The 16,780-nt window shown below is 50.0% G+C and overlaps 4 protein-coding genes and 1 non-coding gene across 5 annotated transcripts; 4 read left to right on the top strand and 1 right to left on the bottom strand.

Moving 5' to 3' along the window:
- Nucleotides 1-366: 366 nt before the first annotated feature.
- FMAN_10678 (uncharacterized protein) lies at nucleotides 367-2,125 on the bottom strand (the record flags this gene model as incomplete). Its single annotated transcript, XM_041823836.1, has 2 exons — nucleotides 367-572; nucleotides 622-2,125. The coding sequence occupies 2 exons, from the start codon at nucleotides 2,123-2,125 to the stop codon at nucleotides 367-369; spliced, it is 1,710 nt and encodes a 569-aa protein (XP_041689376.1).
- Nucleotides 2,126-2,791: 666 nt separating this feature from the next.
- On the top strand, nucleotides 2,792-2,863 carry tRNA. Its single transcript has one exon. It is a non-coding gene; the product is annotated as a tRNA-Gln (tRNA).
- A 1,000-nt stretch (nucleotides 2,864-3,863) lies between these two features.
- On the top strand, nucleotides 3,864-6,004 carry FMAN_10679 (putative ATP-binding cassette transporter protein, mitochondrial; the record flags this gene model as incomplete). The annotated part of the gene is made up of 2 exons (XM_041823835.1): nucleotides 3,864-5,877; nucleotides 5,925-6,004. The coding sequence occupies 2 exons, from the start codon at nucleotides 3,864-3,866 to the stop codon at nucleotides 6,002-6,004; spliced, it is 2,094 nt and encodes a 697-aa protein (XP_041689375.1).
- Nucleotides 6,005-10,708: 4,704 nt separating this feature from the next.
- Nucleotides 10,709-11,992, top strand: FMAN_10680 (uncharacterized protein; the record flags this gene model as incomplete). The annotated part of the gene is made up of 1 exon (XM_041823833.1): nucleotides 10,709-11,992. One exon carries the CDS (start codon nucleotides 10,709-10,711, stop codon nucleotides 11,990-11,992), a length of 1,284 nt encoding a protein of 427 aa, XP_041689374.1.
- Nucleotides 11,993-15,499: 3,507 nt separating this feature from the next.
- FMAN_10681 (uncharacterized protein) lies at nucleotides 15,500-16,394 on the top strand (the record flags this gene model as incomplete). The annotated part of the gene is made up of 5 exons (XM_041823832.1): nucleotides 15,500-15,535; nucleotides 15,586-15,684; nucleotides 15,817-15,902; nucleotides 15,952-16,225; nucleotides 16,275-16,394. 5 exons carry the CDS (start codon nucleotides 15,500-15,502, stop codon nucleotides 16,392-16,394), a joined length of 615 nt encoding a protein of 204 aa, XP_041689373.1.
- Between the last annotated feature and the right edge of the window lie 386 nt (nucleotides 16,395-16,780).

Here is a 16,780-nt window from a genome sequence, read left to right as displayed (position 1 = left end):
TACGCCCCACTAGGGCTCACATATGAGCTGGGATCTTGAAACAAGCTGTAATAGTATGTATGAGTGATGAGACTCTGTGAAGTTATTAATGACCATGAGATCGATTCTTGAGTTGAACTGGTGGTTCGTTGCTGTGAGAAAGGTCGGTAACCTGGGACAACTTGGCTGAGAGTAGGATAATAAAGATGTGCTGAGACTCTTGATCATCCGCGTTCAGCCATGGCGAATCGTCACGTAACGTAGCTAGCAGGAAACCGACGAAACTTTGGTGTATGCCGAGGGATCTATTATATGGTATGTCCCTGTGTGTCTCAAAACCTTGAACCACGGACATATTGGTGTAGCCCAGGGAGGCAAGCATGCAACTCATTGAGGTTGTGGCGACCTTCGCCTCACCCATAACCTAACAGACCCCCACGGTTGCGCTGACGCAACTCCCTTGACTACCGGCGGCGACGGCCATCTTTCACTTCCGGCGGGTTCGAGTTCGTAAAGGCTGATGAACACCGAGATGTACATGGCAACCTTCCTCAACGTGAACTCCGAATCATCACACATCGTCAATGTTCCATCTAGAAATGTTAATCAGTACTCGATCGCCATGCAAGACAATAAACATACCTGATGCTCGGACCGTGTATGGGTAAACCTTCTGCGTCTTGACGCCCTTCTCATCCACTGTATCTTCTAGATATCGTCCAACTTGCCAGACCTTTGCGTCTGTGAAGCTTCTGGGATCAGAGTGATGAAGGTCATTCACAATATGTGCGAACGTTCCCTTCTTCAGAACAAAGCTGTCTTTTTTGTCTTTGAGAATCACATCCTCCTTCAGATATCTCGCTGACCATCCTCCACCGTATAATCTCAATGTCTCGAGGTATACCCCTTGGAGCAGAGGACATTTGGTAACAAGACCTTCCAGGTCAAGTTTCTGAACCTGGGGAGGAATCCAGACGGCGCCACCGAAATCGTTTTTAGGCTGTACGATCTTGACGAACGGTGTGATTTGCTCGCGGATTTGAGATAGAAGAACTTGGTCTTGGTACAATTCGAACAGAGACCACGAAATGAGTGATGTAGAGTTGACAGTGGTGGCCCAAAGAAGAGCAACATCAAATGCAGCGCGAACATCAACAGACAGACCGTGCTTTCGGTAGACTTCAGTCCTGGCGCGTACAAGAGGGCTGATGGTGTGAAAGTCCTGCCATTTCGTCGCCGGTTCTTCATCGCTGAGAAACTTGTCCAACTCAGTGTGATACTCACGCATGAAAGTAAGTAGCCTTTTAAGAGCAAATCTGGCGCGTTGGGAACTTGGGAAGGGCGCCCAGACCGGGACGCCCATTGCGAGCGAGTGGAAAGCATCGTTGAAAATCCACAGATGAGGCCAGATATCGGTATAGACCTCGACGAAGTCTGTGCCAAAGACCGAGATGGTGGCAGTTCTGGCGACGAAGGTCTTCATAAGTTCAAAGAAGTCCACAGCCATGATCTTTTCGTCTCCAGTGTTCTCCAAAAGCTCCGCATTGCCCAGTCGTTCCCAGTCCATCTGATCAGTGGGATAGCTATTGAAGGTGATTGCATCAGCAGCATTGTCGTCAAGATCTCGAAGGGTAGCCTTGGCGAGGGCATCGAGATGAGAGCCGCTCAGATACTCCTTGGTGATCTGATACACCTCGGGAGCAGCTTTATCATAAGCAGCAAGATCCTTCCTCTCAAGGCCAAAATTGGTCATCATAATCCGTCGTGCAACATACTCCTTGTCAGCAATAGATCCCGGCTGCTCAAGAAGACGAGTTACAAGTGAAGGTCGAAAGACAAAAGAGTGAATGCTCTGGAATAAGCGGAGTGAAAAGACACCCTGTGCATATCGATTTCTGAAGCGCGTCAAAGCTGAAGAAGGACTGAGGAAGATACGCGGAGCATGGCCGAACAGAGGAACCCAAAAGGGTGCAAGAGGAGGTGTTTTTGATCCATCCTTTCTAGAAGACGACGAACTGCCTGTAAAGAGTCTCGTTGTGATGAAGAGAATTATGGTTGTGACGAGGATAGCTTGTAGGGGATATCGCTGGGCGTGTGGGATGAGAGTCTCATTGAGGCGCTCCCGAAGAGCCTCGAGACTGTCCATGTTGTGATGAGATCAGTGAGTACTGAAGTGTTCCAGCATGTGTGAACAAGAATAGAGGGTTTGATGAAGTTGAGGCGATACGTGGTTTCGCTGCTGAAGATGCAAACTTGAGAGCTCTTGTATGGATCAGACCCGCCCGTGCTGACTGGCGTTGCTCAGCCGTGAGTTGTAGGGGCTGTGCACTGTAGTCAGAGTGTTACAGTGGATGGTGCACCACAGCTCCGGTGATATTATTGAGAAGGAGTTTCATAATTTTCGATTGAATGGAAATTAAACACTCAAAGTAACTTTGTTTGACAACAGAGTTCTTTATTCCAGTTCAATTATTATTAGCGCCTTTGGTTTCCTCTGAACGCTTCTGTCACGAACTCAGTTCTGTTGATTGAGCTCATATCCATACTGTTGCATCACGCATAAGCCGGAAGCATTGGATGTATATTATCCAGGACAGATATATGTAGGTAGGCAGACACAAAAGAAAGAGACAAGAATACACAGATAGAACGCCATTCAGCATACTAGCAATCAATTGACATATTTGTAAGACTACCTCATGTGCCAGTCTATCATATCCGTGGTCAACTGGGTGGGTATCAATATGTCATCACTCCAAATCTCAGCGAGATAATCCGTTGTACTGGAAAATGTTCTCCAACAATTAGATCTGGTTTCGTGGTCTAACGGTTATGACTGCGGATTCTGATTCCGCCAGCGAGGGTTCGACTCCCTCCGAGACCTTTCCTTTTGCTGCTTTAGCCTATTATTATCTTTTGCCGTCGGTGTTGATACTATAACTCGAGAATAGGATGCTTAATTTCCTCCGATGTGTGGTCGGGGGTCAGGCTGTATTGTCGAGCCTTTCGACACCTTGATCTTGGGTCAAAAGTTGCAATTGAGTTATCGCGTGGTCTGGCGGGAGGCGACAGCCTTTTAATACCTTTTCAAAAGACATGAGTTTGAGACTTGATGAGAAGAAAAGCCCTTTGTCATGGTGAAGTTATGGGATAAGAGTTTCAGCTTTCCGATGTAGCTCAGCAGCCTTTGTAGAGACAGAGTTCATGACAGGAAAGAGCGTTTACCTAGACTTTTTCTCAGAGGAACATCCACGAAGACTCTTCGTTATAGGCACTAACTATTCAGGGCTTGTTTGAGGGGCACATATGCGACGGAGTAGTTCTAGTTGGGGGATGTTGGCGACGTTTGTCCTGGATATTGCGCGATGTTCTTATCTATCACAAGATTTTGGATACTGAAGTATAAGTCAAACGTTGACCGTTTGTACTTGGCCGTTTATACTGAGAAATAACTCAATGGCACCCAAAAAGTGACTACTAGATTTAATTGAATATTCAAAAAGCGTCTACTAAGTATTGCACATAATTCTCTGTCTTACAAGTCCATTCCCATTCCCATTCCTGGTCATCATTGGGTTGGCGCTCCGATGATCGGCTGCCTCAGGCCCCAATCGGTTGCATCATCCGTCTGAATCTGGCAACTTACTCTTATGTGAGCTCCATCAAGTGCTTATAACAAGAAACCCTCTCCCCCTTTTAATAAATAGAGCAAATACCTCTTTGGCCAAGGTAAAGTAGCTACCGGATCGCAGCCAAGGCCCCTGGCAGCTCCGGTACCTTGTTGTCTCGTGCCTCTTATCGACGCGCTATCCCATCCCGCTACACCCCGCCATAAACCACCAGACACATCCCATGATGAGCTCGATCTGAGCCGAATAGTCACTATGATACCTCAATTACTCCTACGGTCGTCGAGGGCATGTCCTCAGAGGAGTCTGGCACTTTACCGACTGTCGTCAGTGTCTCAGCGACCTGGTTTGACGCAGACCTTCTGGACATGTGCCCCGCGTCGCGAACGAGCACCCACAGAATCAAAACCCAAGACGACGAAACCCACGGCCGTGTTTCCTGCGCAGAAACAACCGACGAAACAAAATGATCCTCTTGCGACGGTTGATAAATCTGCGACTGAGCAGCGTAAGGCTGATTGGGCTATCATGAAAGAGATGACTCGGTACCTGTGGCCCAAAGATGACTGGGGTACGAAGCTGCGAGTCGGCCTTGCTGTGACTTTGTTGATTGGCGCAAAGGTTCTAAATGTGCAAGTGCCGTTTTATTTCAAAAGTATTGTTGATTCAATGAACATCGATATTGCTGCTGTGGGAGGTACTGCGACGACAGTTGCTGGAGCTATGATCCTTGCATACGGCGCATCTCGAATAGGCGCAACGGTATTCCAGGAATTACGAAACGCCGTGTTTGCGTCTGTTGCGCAGAACGCTATCCGAAGGGTAGCGTGTAACGTATTCGACCATCTGCTGCGTCTCGACTTGACGTTTCATTTGTCTAAACAGACTGGTGGTTTAACACGGGCCCTAGATCGTGGTACAAAGGGAATCAGCTTCATTCTGTCCAGTATGGTCTTTCATATCATGCCGACCGCGCTTGAGATCAGCATGGTGTGTGGAATTCTCACCTACAACTATGGCGCAAAGTTTGCTGCTCTCACTGTTTTGACAATGGTCAGCTACACAGCTTTCACCATCTGGACGACAGCTTGGCGAACAAAATTCCGAAGACAGGCGAATGCTGCTGATAACAAGGCTTCCACTGTGGCAGTGGACTCACTCATCAACTATGAGGCTGTCAAGTACTTCAACAACGAGAAGTTTGAGGTTGCGCGGTATGACAAGGCTCTTCAGCAGTACGAGAAGAACTCCATCAAGGTTGCGACATCTCTGGCTTTCCTGAACAGTGGACAGAATATCATCTTCTCGTCGGCACTTACAGGTATGATGTACCTTGCCGCCAATGGTGTGGCTGAGGGTACCTTGACTGTTGGAGACTTGGTCATGGTGAACCAGCTTGTCTTTCAACTTTCCGTACCCCTCAACTTCCTTGGGTCCGTCTACCGTGAGCTCCGACAGTCTCTCCTGGATATGGAGACACTCTTCAACCTTCAAAAGGTGAATGCCAACATCAAGGAGAAGCCTGATGCGAAGCCCCTAGTCCTTGCAAGGGGTGGCGAGATCAAGTTCGAGAATGTCGACTTTGCTTACCATCCCAACCGCCCGATTCTGCGAAACTTGTCGTTGACCATCCCCGCTGGAAAGAAGGTCGCGGTTGTCGGCCCCAGCGGTTGCGGAAAGTCGACTCTTTTGCGTCTCCTATTCCGATCTTATGATGTACAGGGTGGACGAATCTTGATTGACGACCAAGATGTTCGAGATGTGAATCTCGAGTCTCTCCGACGATCGATTGGTGTTGTTCCTCAGGACACCCCTTTGTTCAACGACACCGTTGAACACAACATCCGCTATGGCTCCATTAACGCCACCCACGACGAGGTTGTTGCCGTCGCCAAGCGCGCTCATGTCCATAACACCATCCAGTCGTTCCCCGAAGGTTACGACACCAAGGTTGGTGAGAGAGGTCTCATGATCTCCGGCGGAGAGAAACAGCGCCTTGCTGTTAGTCGACTCCTCCTCAAGGATCCTCCTCTGCTCTTCTTCGACGAGGCAACAAGTGCTCTGGATACCCACACCGAGCAGGCTCTCATGATGAACATCAACAGTATCCTTAGAGAAAAGGGCCGAACAAGTGTTTTCGTGGCTCATCGTCTCCGAACAATCTTTGACTCGGATCTTATTATTGTCCTCAAGGAGGGACAAGTAGCGGAGATGGGCACTCATCGGGAGTTGATCGATCGTGATGGCGTTTACGCCGAGTTGTGGAGTGGTAAGTTGGAATGGTTTCGAGTGATTCGTTTGCTAACAATGTTGCAGCCCAGGAGACGAGATTCCAGGAGGATGGAAATGAGAAGGATGAGGCTGAGGAGGAGAGTGATGGTCAGAAGAAGAATTAAGCATATAATGCCCCTAGACGGCACATGCCTTGATCGGCTGCTGACAAGGTGCAAGATGAATACAGCTCAACCTTACCGCAAGAAGCACTGAAATGATGTAAATGATATCATCGATCAAGAGGGACATGCTCTGTTGGAGTCGGGCGTGAGGTAATGAGTAATTGCTGTCTGCAATGGCGGAGAATAGGATAGTCTTGAAGTGTATAACTTGTCGCCACTTGAAGAGGTCGGATTGGGCGTGGAAGATGTCGAAGGTCACTCCCACGCTCTGGAAAGCTCGTCGGTAGGTGAGCCAAGAAGGGCTATATAAAGCTCGGGCTTCTCTGACCATTCATCACTGTCACTCGGCTGTCCAGAGGCACCTTGAAGACCAAACGAGACAACCAGACGCCAGGCCGCTCAGCTCTTGTACAGCACTGTCCTCGTCGAGCCCTGCCTATAGCGCAGATACACGAGGGCCATGGGCATAGGCCCCATGGATGACTTACAAGTCGAGGAACAAGTCACTTTGGAAGTGACACCATCGACCGTCGACGCTCCTGTCGCTTCGTTGCCTTATTGGAGTGAGGTAAGCCGTGGCCGGCCCTGTTGGATCTTGAAAAGGCACAAGGCTATTTGTCGATTACATCTTAGCCTGTTGAAAGACAACGCTTTGGCGCCAGTTCTTCGGTGCTGATTCTGCAGTAGCGTGCCACAGGTGGCATTCCTTGATGTATTCATACTGTGCGTTGCAGTTGTTATATCTCTCGCTCGTAAGCGCGGATTGACTTGCTGGAACTCATTGGTTTCGGGAAGGGAGGGGCCTGACTCTGGCTTGTGAAGGTTTTGTTCGACGTTCGTATCTCTGGCAGTCTGAAGGCTCTGTTGAGATACAAGTTAACTCAGAAACAGTACCACTTCCATGTCAGGATATAAAGTGATCCAGCCGTGTTGAGACAAGTGGAAGATTATTGCTACCGAGTTCTGTAGGGGAGCATCTACTACAGTTTGACAGAAGATGGCAAAGATACTAGCTCAGAAGACGAGACCTTGACATCGATATTTGAGCTTTCCTTTGTTCACACAGGTTTTGCTGTTCAAAACGGGTCGGACAGAGTGAGAATCCGTCATGTTCGAGTGTTGGCCATTGAGAGTCCGTAGTCTACGTCCGATCGTTGCCGCAAAGCCTCAGTATCAATTGTTGTACAACGTACCTGGTGTGTGAGCCAAAGTCCTCTCATACTGAACCCAAGTCGCTAAACAATAGTTGCTCTGTCATATCGGGTGGAAAGGGGTTACAGGGTGGTCGTGGCAGTAGATTTGATTCCAGCTATCTTTCTATCAGCATTCATGACATTGTGATGAAGGAGCTGGACTTACCAAAGCAAGAAGATCAACAGTTTAAACCGGGCTCCCCTTGCGAAACCGGATTTAATCTTGTGGCTAGAAAAGGCGACATTGACGAGGGCAAGCTTGGCCTTGAAGATTAAAGTTGTGCACCGAGACCTTGACATCCTCAGAGACTCGATCCCATATTTGTTTAACTTGTATTATAAAGCGGTCGTTGTTCGTATCTGAATGCCAACCATCGCTGAGAATCGTAGAACGAGACAAGGTCAAGACAAGCCCGGGGGACTTGCTCACCCATCGGAACTGCTCAGTTGACATTCGTGTGAAGCTTAGCCTCGCCTCTTACATGGCTGACCGAGATCAACTTGCTGAAATAGAGTGGCTCCGTGTGGACAGAGGAGATCCCCTAAAGCTTCGACACACGCCTAGAAATGTCTGGTTATAGCGCCTGGTAGACATAACGGGTGCGCAGTACGACTTGACGACCGAGGTGCCTTCAACTGCGTCAAGATCCATTAGCTTTGTAAAGAGATACCACCGGCAGAGTTTATAAGGTATGTGCGTATCTACTGCCCAACCTTTCTGGGGTTGCTCACTTCATTCATGGCTCGTCCGGGCCTGCAGTATCCAATTCTTGAGCCGAGACTGTAGGTATTGTAACGGCGCCGTCGAAAACAGATATGCTGTCTCTGGCCGGCATTTGCACTGGCAAAGTCGCGATGTTATTCCGATACGAGCCAGCGGCGAGAGAGCCCAGAGCGCCTTCGTTTCATGTTGAGAAAAGGGGCTCTAGGGACTCGAGGTATGGGATTGCACAATCGGTTCTTGCTATCGATACTTTCGCAGCCTAACGTTCGCGATTCATTCTATATTCGACTGATCATTAGTAACCATTGAAATACATCAACTTTGTGTACCCAAAGAAGTTTGGTCGATTCTCGTTCCGCCGTAGTTTTGGTGCTAGTCCGGATCTATTTGTATTCGCAATATCTGCTGGAACACTTCCGCCCCCTGTACTGAGTTACTGACCGTAGTGTTAAACCAGAGTTTAGATCCAGTCGTGTACATGTTAGTTGAAGACTGAGGAAGCTCCCAAAAGGTCTATGGACCAGCACAAGATAAATCCCCTCCCAGGTAGTCTTATGGCGCTCAGGTTCGTTTCGAACTCGAACTTGGTCGTCGATCTGGATTTGAGGTTGAGGTTGATTGTGTGCAGTGTGCTTTTTCTGGAACTCGTTTTCGATAGCATTCGGCTCGTGAGCTGTTGGCGGCCCATGTGCAAGAAGACTGGCGAATACTGAACAGGCTAGCGGCCTTCTTGATGAAGGGCGTTCGTCACTAATCCACCACTTCAGGAACGCAGTTGCGGTCAGGGGGTGGCGCTGGAAGTGTTGGCTGTGTACCAAGTGCTCAGTAAAATGAAGCTCACCATGAACTGACTCTTGTTGAACCGTGTTTGACTTGACAGTATGCTGTTCGACACTGCGCTCCTTGGTATTCAGGCTTTGGGCTTTCGCCTGAGTGGAGGGTTGATCGTCAGCAGTCGATGTTCACGTCTTGTGGAAGACACTCAGAACCTGGTGTTGGAGCGCCTCACTGAATTCGACCATAGAGAGCTCCTTGTGTGCCGTTGAAAAAGGCGGCGCTCTTCTGACTGCAGGACGATTGTGGGGGATCTTGTACGACATATCTCAACCGGGACGGGCCGCTTGTCAAGAAGATGTGTTGTTCGGCATTGGGCTGCGAGGATGTTGAAAAGTCTTGGGTCGCTTTCAGATCAGTGGCAGCGCCATAACATGGCACTTTTTCTGATGGTAAGAACTATGAATGGGACTCTGTTCTCGACGCGATACCTTTCAGTATTGTGTTTCCTGTCGGTTCCTCCCACCAAAGAGCTCGGCAAGAGACTATTGCCCACCACCTTCGCGGTCTGGTATCCCAAGCCACACTCTCTGAGACCCAGGTTTAGGACCGGATCGCCTTCGGCAGGATCCTTGAGCAGGTTCGGGTTATCTACCAACGCATCGGCACTATGGAATGGCATACAATAACGACAAAGCTTCCATCCCAGGTCCGCTGCTTGTAGTGATATTCGGTAGTGTTGGCCGTGAGTGGATTTTCTGCGCGTGTGGGCTCATGACCTCTGGTCATTGCCATCTCTTGGCCTCTTCTGTAGTTCAGGGGGAGAGACCGCCGTCGCGACTGAAGTGTTTCCTGATAGCGGTGGCTTGGTATCTATCCAAATGTCAGTCAAAGAAGCTCGCGAGGTCTTCGGGTGTCCGTGAACTTCGCACCTTGATACTCAGAACAAATCAGTGACCAAGGTGCCAGGCTTCGTACCAGTCCCCCGTAACTCTTGGAATTCTGGCTTGAATATTATCACAAGGCCTTCGTACTCTCATAAGAACACTTCATTGCAGTGAAGATACGAGACCGTGCGCAGCATTCGCGAAGTTGGATACTGGAAAACATGAGCAGCTGAGTGAGGGCGATAGTGCAACTGGTACTTCGATGATGAACAAAAGAACAAGGCGTAAATCGTAACAGTCTGGAACTCAAATGAGACATAGCGTAGAGATTTCGGTGACTTTCATTGTTGACGTTGATTGTTGTCGAAGTTGGTCTGTGATGCTGAGCATAAAATCGCATCTCAGCAAATGTTCAACTGCACAACCTCTAGTCCTTGGGCCAGGATCCTGAACAAGAGTGACCTTTGACACCCCAACGGTCAAAATAGTACCCGCTTTGAGATATATACAATAAAATGAACAGGAATTCATAATCTACGTTACAGAATGTCATCCAAGGGCTGTGCCTGATTTAATACGATAATTCACAAATGGTACAGGGTAGCCCTCTTCCACTCGGAACCTCGAACCTCGCATCTGCGTCTGAGCAATGTCGCACACGATTACAGACACAACTGGTAAAATTGCAAAAGTAGAACGGACCGATGAAATTGTTTCATGTCCAGTGCTGCTGAGATAGAGGAGGACCCCTCGAACTATTGGAATCGGGTGAATGGAACTCGTCTGCAATTTATTGATTGACCCCTCACATGGAAGCGGTCGACGTTAGAACTCGGACACAGGGATCGACACCAGCCGATGAGACATAAGCTTGACCTTAGCCATAACACCTCGCTCTCACTTTGCTTGTGATGCATGGACAACATGGCTGAAGGCAGTATAAGTGGAATATTCAACCTCTACCATTGCCCTCATCTTCCTCCATCGCTGCCAAGCCCCCGATCTGCTCGTATACAGTAGTGTGCAGATTTTATATGCAGCCCACTTAGATCATCCATGCAACCTCACATAAAGAACACCTCACCTCACCTCACACTCACCACATCATCGCCCTCACAAACCCGCCATGAAGATCCTCCTCCACTCTCACTTCCCAGCCGGCCATGCCTACCCAATGCAAGCCGTAGCCCAGTCCCTCATCCGTCGTGGTCACCAAGTAACATGGCTCACCAGCGCCTCCAACGAAGCCCGCGTCCTCGCCGTAGGGGCAGCTTTCGTCCCAACAAGTGCCATAGCCATCATTGACGAGCCCCTTATCGCCGCCAATGAAACTGGTATTCTCGACAAGGAGTACTCGCGGCTTCAGATCAGGCTTCTGGCGCAGGTGACGGATTACCGCCGGGTGTTGAGGGACTTTAAAGCAGATGTCCTGCTCGTCGATGTGATGCCATATGGAGCGAGGGCTTTGTGTGAACTTGGCGAAATTCCGGCTTATGCGACGCTGGGGGTGATTCCAATGTACATGTCGAGTTGGGGAGCACCGCAGGCTGTTTCGGGGGAGGGTCCGGCGACGTCGTGGATTGAACTGATCTGGAATCATGTTCTTCATCTTATTAGCCAGTGGATTCTTCTACCGTTGCTTTTGAGGCCGATCATAAATGCCCAGAGGGGGGAATTGGGCTTGAAGAACCTACAGTTCGGGGAGCCGATCGAATCTTTCACTTACAGCCCCTATCTTCACATTCAGGCTTCGTCTCCGACGCTGGAGTTCAACTTGCTGCCGAAGCCGTCGCAACAGCGGGAGCATACCAAGTTCGTCGGACCAGTAGTTACCCAAGTACCGACCAGTCTCGCCCAGCTACCCCCTGAGTGGGATGAAATAGTTGCGCACCCTCGTGTTGTTGGCATTACTCAAGGCACCCTAGCCATGGACCCAACATCCTTGATCATACCTGCGATCGAGGCGCTCTCTGATGATCCAGATCTGCTTCTCGTAGTAGCTTCGCCACATGTAGAAGAGATCACATCAAGGATAGGGGAGCCGCCGAACGTGCGCTTCATCAGATGGATACCGTACCATCTCTTCCTCCCTCAGCTCTGCCTCCTCATCACCAATGGCGGTTACGGAAGCATAACGCAGGCGCTGTCGCATAAAGTGCCACTGATCTGCGCTGGGCAAACAGAAGATAAGAAGGACACAGCAGCTCGGGTCAGTTGGGCAAGAGCGGGCATCGATCTGAAGACGGACAACCCTTCAACAGAACAGGTTCGAATGGCAGCGAGGACGATACTGGACGATCCAGGGTTCGTGGAGAGGGCGGGGCATCTGGGAGATGAACTCAATGAACTTGGCGGCGCGGAACGAGCTTCGGAGCTTTTGGAGGAACTGGTAGAATCTAGAGCAAGATAAAAATCAGCGGTTGTCAACTAGAAGACTTGGAATAGCGGGAAGATGGAAATATTGTCGAGTGGCAGATGGATAGACTTGGGCAGAACACGATCACGAACACATCAAAAGATTTAGAACGAGATTCGATTCATTACTAGAGCCTAATAATTCACCAGTCCGGTTCCATAAATCCGCCGCCGATGATGATCATGATATAACATCCTTTTTTTTTGGTTACAGGTGACAATGTCCTGTGATTCAGATTCTGGAGAGGGTCAGTAAATGACGAAGACCTGAGACGACACACTCTAAGCTCCGAGGTGACTTACCGTAAACATTTCAAAAATGGCTCGTAGAGATCGTACTCGAGATACCGACTTGGGTATTGGTGAATATGGTGCTTAGAAGGCAAAATCGTCCTCGTGCCACGGCCAAGTGAACGCAAGGGGCCAGTGACGGACGACCATGGGCCATCCCCAGACACGGAAGACCATGATGAAGATGAGGACGACCAGCCAGTCCGGCATGCTAAGGCGGATACCAGCGCCGCCGGGAAGGGGAATGTCAATGACAACGGCCATGATGAACAGATCTTGGAATCAACGAAAACTTGAAGAGCGTCTTGCGGTAGACGAAGAAGCAGTGCTTGAAGTGCAGAAATGAAGAGGGGAAAGCGTGGAAGAGCTGAGCAGCAACGGCGAGGTCAGTTTCTTACTGTTCAGTATGTTCAGGGGAAGAAGAAGAAGAACATGAAAAGGACATACCAGAACAAATGTTCAAATGCTTGCAGCAGTAGAAAGAACGCGGGCGGAACACGAAAATGAACAAGGCGAAATTGCTGTGCGGTGGTTGTGTGGGAGGTAGAAAAGAGCAGGAGGGGAAGAAGTGGGAGTGTTGCCTTAAGGTAGTGGGAGGAGCAGGAGCGCGAAGGCGGGCGCCCTCTGACGGGCCAGTGCGAGAGATGGCGGTACAGAACCTCCGGCATAGATGGCCTCGAAGTGCGAAGAATGTGTAAAGAGGGCATTTACAACATGGCGAGACGATTTGACTGCGAATATATTGTGTTTTTCGATATCACGGACGAGCTACGACGATCCTGCACTCGAGTGCATCCTTCGATACGATTCCCAGGCCCAACACTGGATGAAGCAAGACGATTTCAGTCTCAAATAGCATGCAATATCCCTGAGATAGTCCTCAATATGATGTATCCTTCGTATCCAAGCTTGTATCCGCTGTATGGTGGTTTGGCACCGATGTGACTGTCGAGCTGCAACGATCTCGCATCCGAGTGATTGCCTCAACACGATTCCCAAGCACAACAGAAGATGAAACAAGATGCCTTAGTCCTCATGTAGCGTGCAAAATCGATAAGATCATTGTCTACGTAGTAAATATCTTGTATCTGGTCCTGCGCTATCTCTGCGGTGGTTTTGCTACGATGCCACAGGCGGACCACGATGCGAGCGAGCCACCAAGCGCAAAACACAAGATGAACAGAGGCGGTGAAGTCATTGAAGAGCGTGTCGTATCCGTAATATCATCCTTAATCTAAGAAATACGTCTCATTCCGTCCTGAATCCTCCCTGCGTGTTGTTTTACTACGATGCTCACTGGCGAGTCAAGATGCAGCCAAGTCACCAGGGAAACCACGAAAGCATTCACGAGGAACAGCGATGCAAATGCTTGGATAATGTGGCGAAGCAATCTGTAATCGATGTCAAGATATTCACGAGTGACATGATATCTGGAGGCGTGTCGCCGTCACTCGAGCAACTGCGCAAGACGTCGAGTCCAACCACCAAAACAACATCTCGCGATACCTCACACACATCTCACGAACGCTATGCTCACCTCCGTCGTATCGTACACTCATACTACGCACGCAATGTTCCCCTCTACGCGTATATCAGAACATGCCACCGAGTCAAACTACAAAGTCAAACAACATCACAACATCACAGCATACAACAGTCACATTCAAAGAAAGTTTTCTTCTTCAAGCCACCGCATAAAGCCGTGAACCCAATGAAAAAAAGGTGGTTGCCCATAGGGCGGAATCAAAAAATTAGTCCAGGCCGCTTCGAACGGCGTCCTCACCAGCTGCCATGAGACAGGATGAGTCCAGCCCCCGGGCTTCTTGATCCCCGAGAGCCACTGGATGTTTGGCATGAGAGAAGAGAAAAGAAAAGAGGTCTGGCCTGGTAGGAAGGCGTGTTTATATACCCAGGATCCCGGGCGATGAGGGGCCGAGTGATCTGGGAGGCGGCAGTATCCCAGCAGCAGATCAGACGGGAGAGTGGAGACGTGCGATCTGACAGCTGGTGACGTGCAGCGAAATGCTCCGCCAAAACCGGGAAGCAGGGGACCGTTGTGTAGTGGCGCGGGGCGGTTGGACGTTATATCAACGACGAGGCCGGACACTCGGCTGTGATCTTGCGACCACGCACAATAGGAAAAATGGTGCACCATTTTTGCGACGATGGGGCATTTTTTAGCTTCCGAGAGATATTTTTGATGGTATTTTTAATTGTTGTTGTGGTTGCCCTGAGTATTTTGGAGGGTGCGTTTTGAGCCTCATCCGCGTCCACCGGGGGTTTTGGGGAACAGCGATGCGTCATTGGGCGGTAGTTGCACCGCAACAACAGAGTGGGTGACTTGATGATATGAACACTGGTATTGATATGCGAGGTAATCCATGTCAACAGCAGTGATGCAAAAATGAATGAGTAATTGCAATGTGCATGCATTGAGGATTGTATTGACTACGAAGCTACGATATGGAATTACATCAAGTACAATCGTAATGAATGCATAGAACACTCATCGAAGCGTTCAAATGCACCGATGAATATCGCACAATAATTACAGGACCAATGGACTCGAGGTGGTTGAGCACTCGCAGAGTGGCTTGGCCTCTTCAGGAGAACCAAGTGTGGCGAGGTGAGCAATCCACGTAAGCCCGGGACGTTTTTGGCCCAAAGCACAACAAGTCTTGGCAAATATTAGTGCAGCTCCGAAGGTCTTTGGATCAAGTTGCCCAAGTTTAGCTTGGAACCGTTCCAGATTACAAGCTTGCCCCCTTTCATTGGGTGAGCTCGTCGAGGCAGATTCACTCTGCGCGGCTCCACAGACGAGGGGAATTAAATGGAAGGCAGTGTAAATTATGTGATTGGCTCGAGAGGTTCTCAAGATCTCTGCACCTCTGGAGAGCCCACTTGCCTGTGAATCAAGGTCCGCTCTTGAGCTCAGGCAGGGCTCGGGGCTCTGGCCCTCTGCTATTGTCCCAGGCAACTCGAGCTCTGCGCACACACGAGATCAGCCGGATCCACTCTTGTTGGTATTTAATCCATCCTCCCTCCTCTTCATCTCCCTCTTCTTCTTCCTTTCCTCTTCAGCCAACCACCAACATCATTATCCCTCCTCACTCCCCTCCACTCTCTCTTTTCGATATCCACCATCAGTCCTCATCAACCGGACACAAGAAGGCACCCTCGATCCCCAAGCCTACGTTCGTCGACACTCAATATGCCCAATGCGGCACTTTGCCCGCGGCTTTGTGGGGTTGGTTATTGGACTCAGGTTCAAGAGCCAATCTAACAAGTCCTGCGCAGAGTGTTGCCTTGGGCATATTGTGTTGTCTTTGTGGTGGCGGCGGACTGACCCCCTGCCCAGCGGGGGAGTCTCCCGAGCCATTCGTGGCTCGTTTCATGGTAAGTTTCACTTTTCCTCTGGTCATGCCCTTTCATCTCCTCATCTGCTCCCTTCCCTTCATCGCGCCTTGCGGTAACTCACACTTGCCCTCGGCTGCCGTCACCATGGCCTTCATGGGCTGACTAAAGAAGGCCAAGATCAAGGTCCGCCGCCGTTTCGCGAAAGATGCGAAGGCCAACGACGAGCACGGCTTGTCAGTCTCGAACGAGTGTGCAAGGTATGTTACTCTGACAAGACACTAGCAGCCCGACTCTAACTCTTTGTAGAATATGCAATGCCTTTGTAGGCAGTGTGCCTGAATCTAGCACCGACAACCAAATCGCTGGTGCCTTCGGAAACATGGCACTCCAGCAAGATCCCCGCGGTGTCGACCGAGGTCGTCACCAGAGCTTCTTCGCTCTCAACGCTCCACAAGGAAACCCATTTGCCGCAGCTGGCGCTGCCAGCATACCATTTCCCACTAGCCTTCAGCAACAGCCCTTTACTGGGCAGCACTTCGGTCTGCCAGGGACTTCGAACAGTCTCGAACGAGTGTGCAAGGTATGTTATTTTGACACGACGCTGACAGCTCGACTCTGACCCTTTGTAGAACATCCGATCTCTTTACAGCCCAAAGCTTCCAGCAGTTCTTCACTGGGCAGCAGTTTGGTCCCCCAGGCGCGTCGAACACCCTGGCACTCACGAACCCAAACGGCTTCGGAAGGTTTGATCCGCGTCGAGGTGCCGGCCGGTATGGTCGTGGCTCTCGTGGACTCGCCTCGGGCCCTGGTTGCGTTGGAGTCACAGCTCGTCCGATTGTGCGAGATCTGCACTGTATGTCTTGGTTTGAACGGGGTTCAAGTCAATGCATACAGTGTCGAACTTGCACACTCGTTCGAGCTGCGACTCCAACGCAACCGGGACCTTGATGGCTGAGCACACTTGTCTCTCTCTCTCTCTCCCACACACACCCACGCACTCACACTCACTCACTCTTCACCGCACGCACTCATGGGAACGCCTGGGAGGATTGGCTTGGCTTGACTTGGACTCAGACAAGGATGACTTGGAAAGGATACTTGGATGCAATACAAAACTCAATCAAACACTTGAAAC

The sequence above is a fragment of the Fusarium mangiferae genome, assembly GCF_900044065.1.
Source record: "Fusarium mangiferae strain MRC7560 genome assembly, contig: FMAN_scaffold016, whole genome shotgun sequence".
Classification (NCBI taxonomy): domain Eukaryota; kingdom Fungi; phylum Ascomycota; class Sordariomycetes; order Hypocreales; family Nectriaceae; genus Fusarium; species Fusarium mangiferae.
This window is presented reverse-complemented; position numbering and strand designations above follow the sequence as displayed.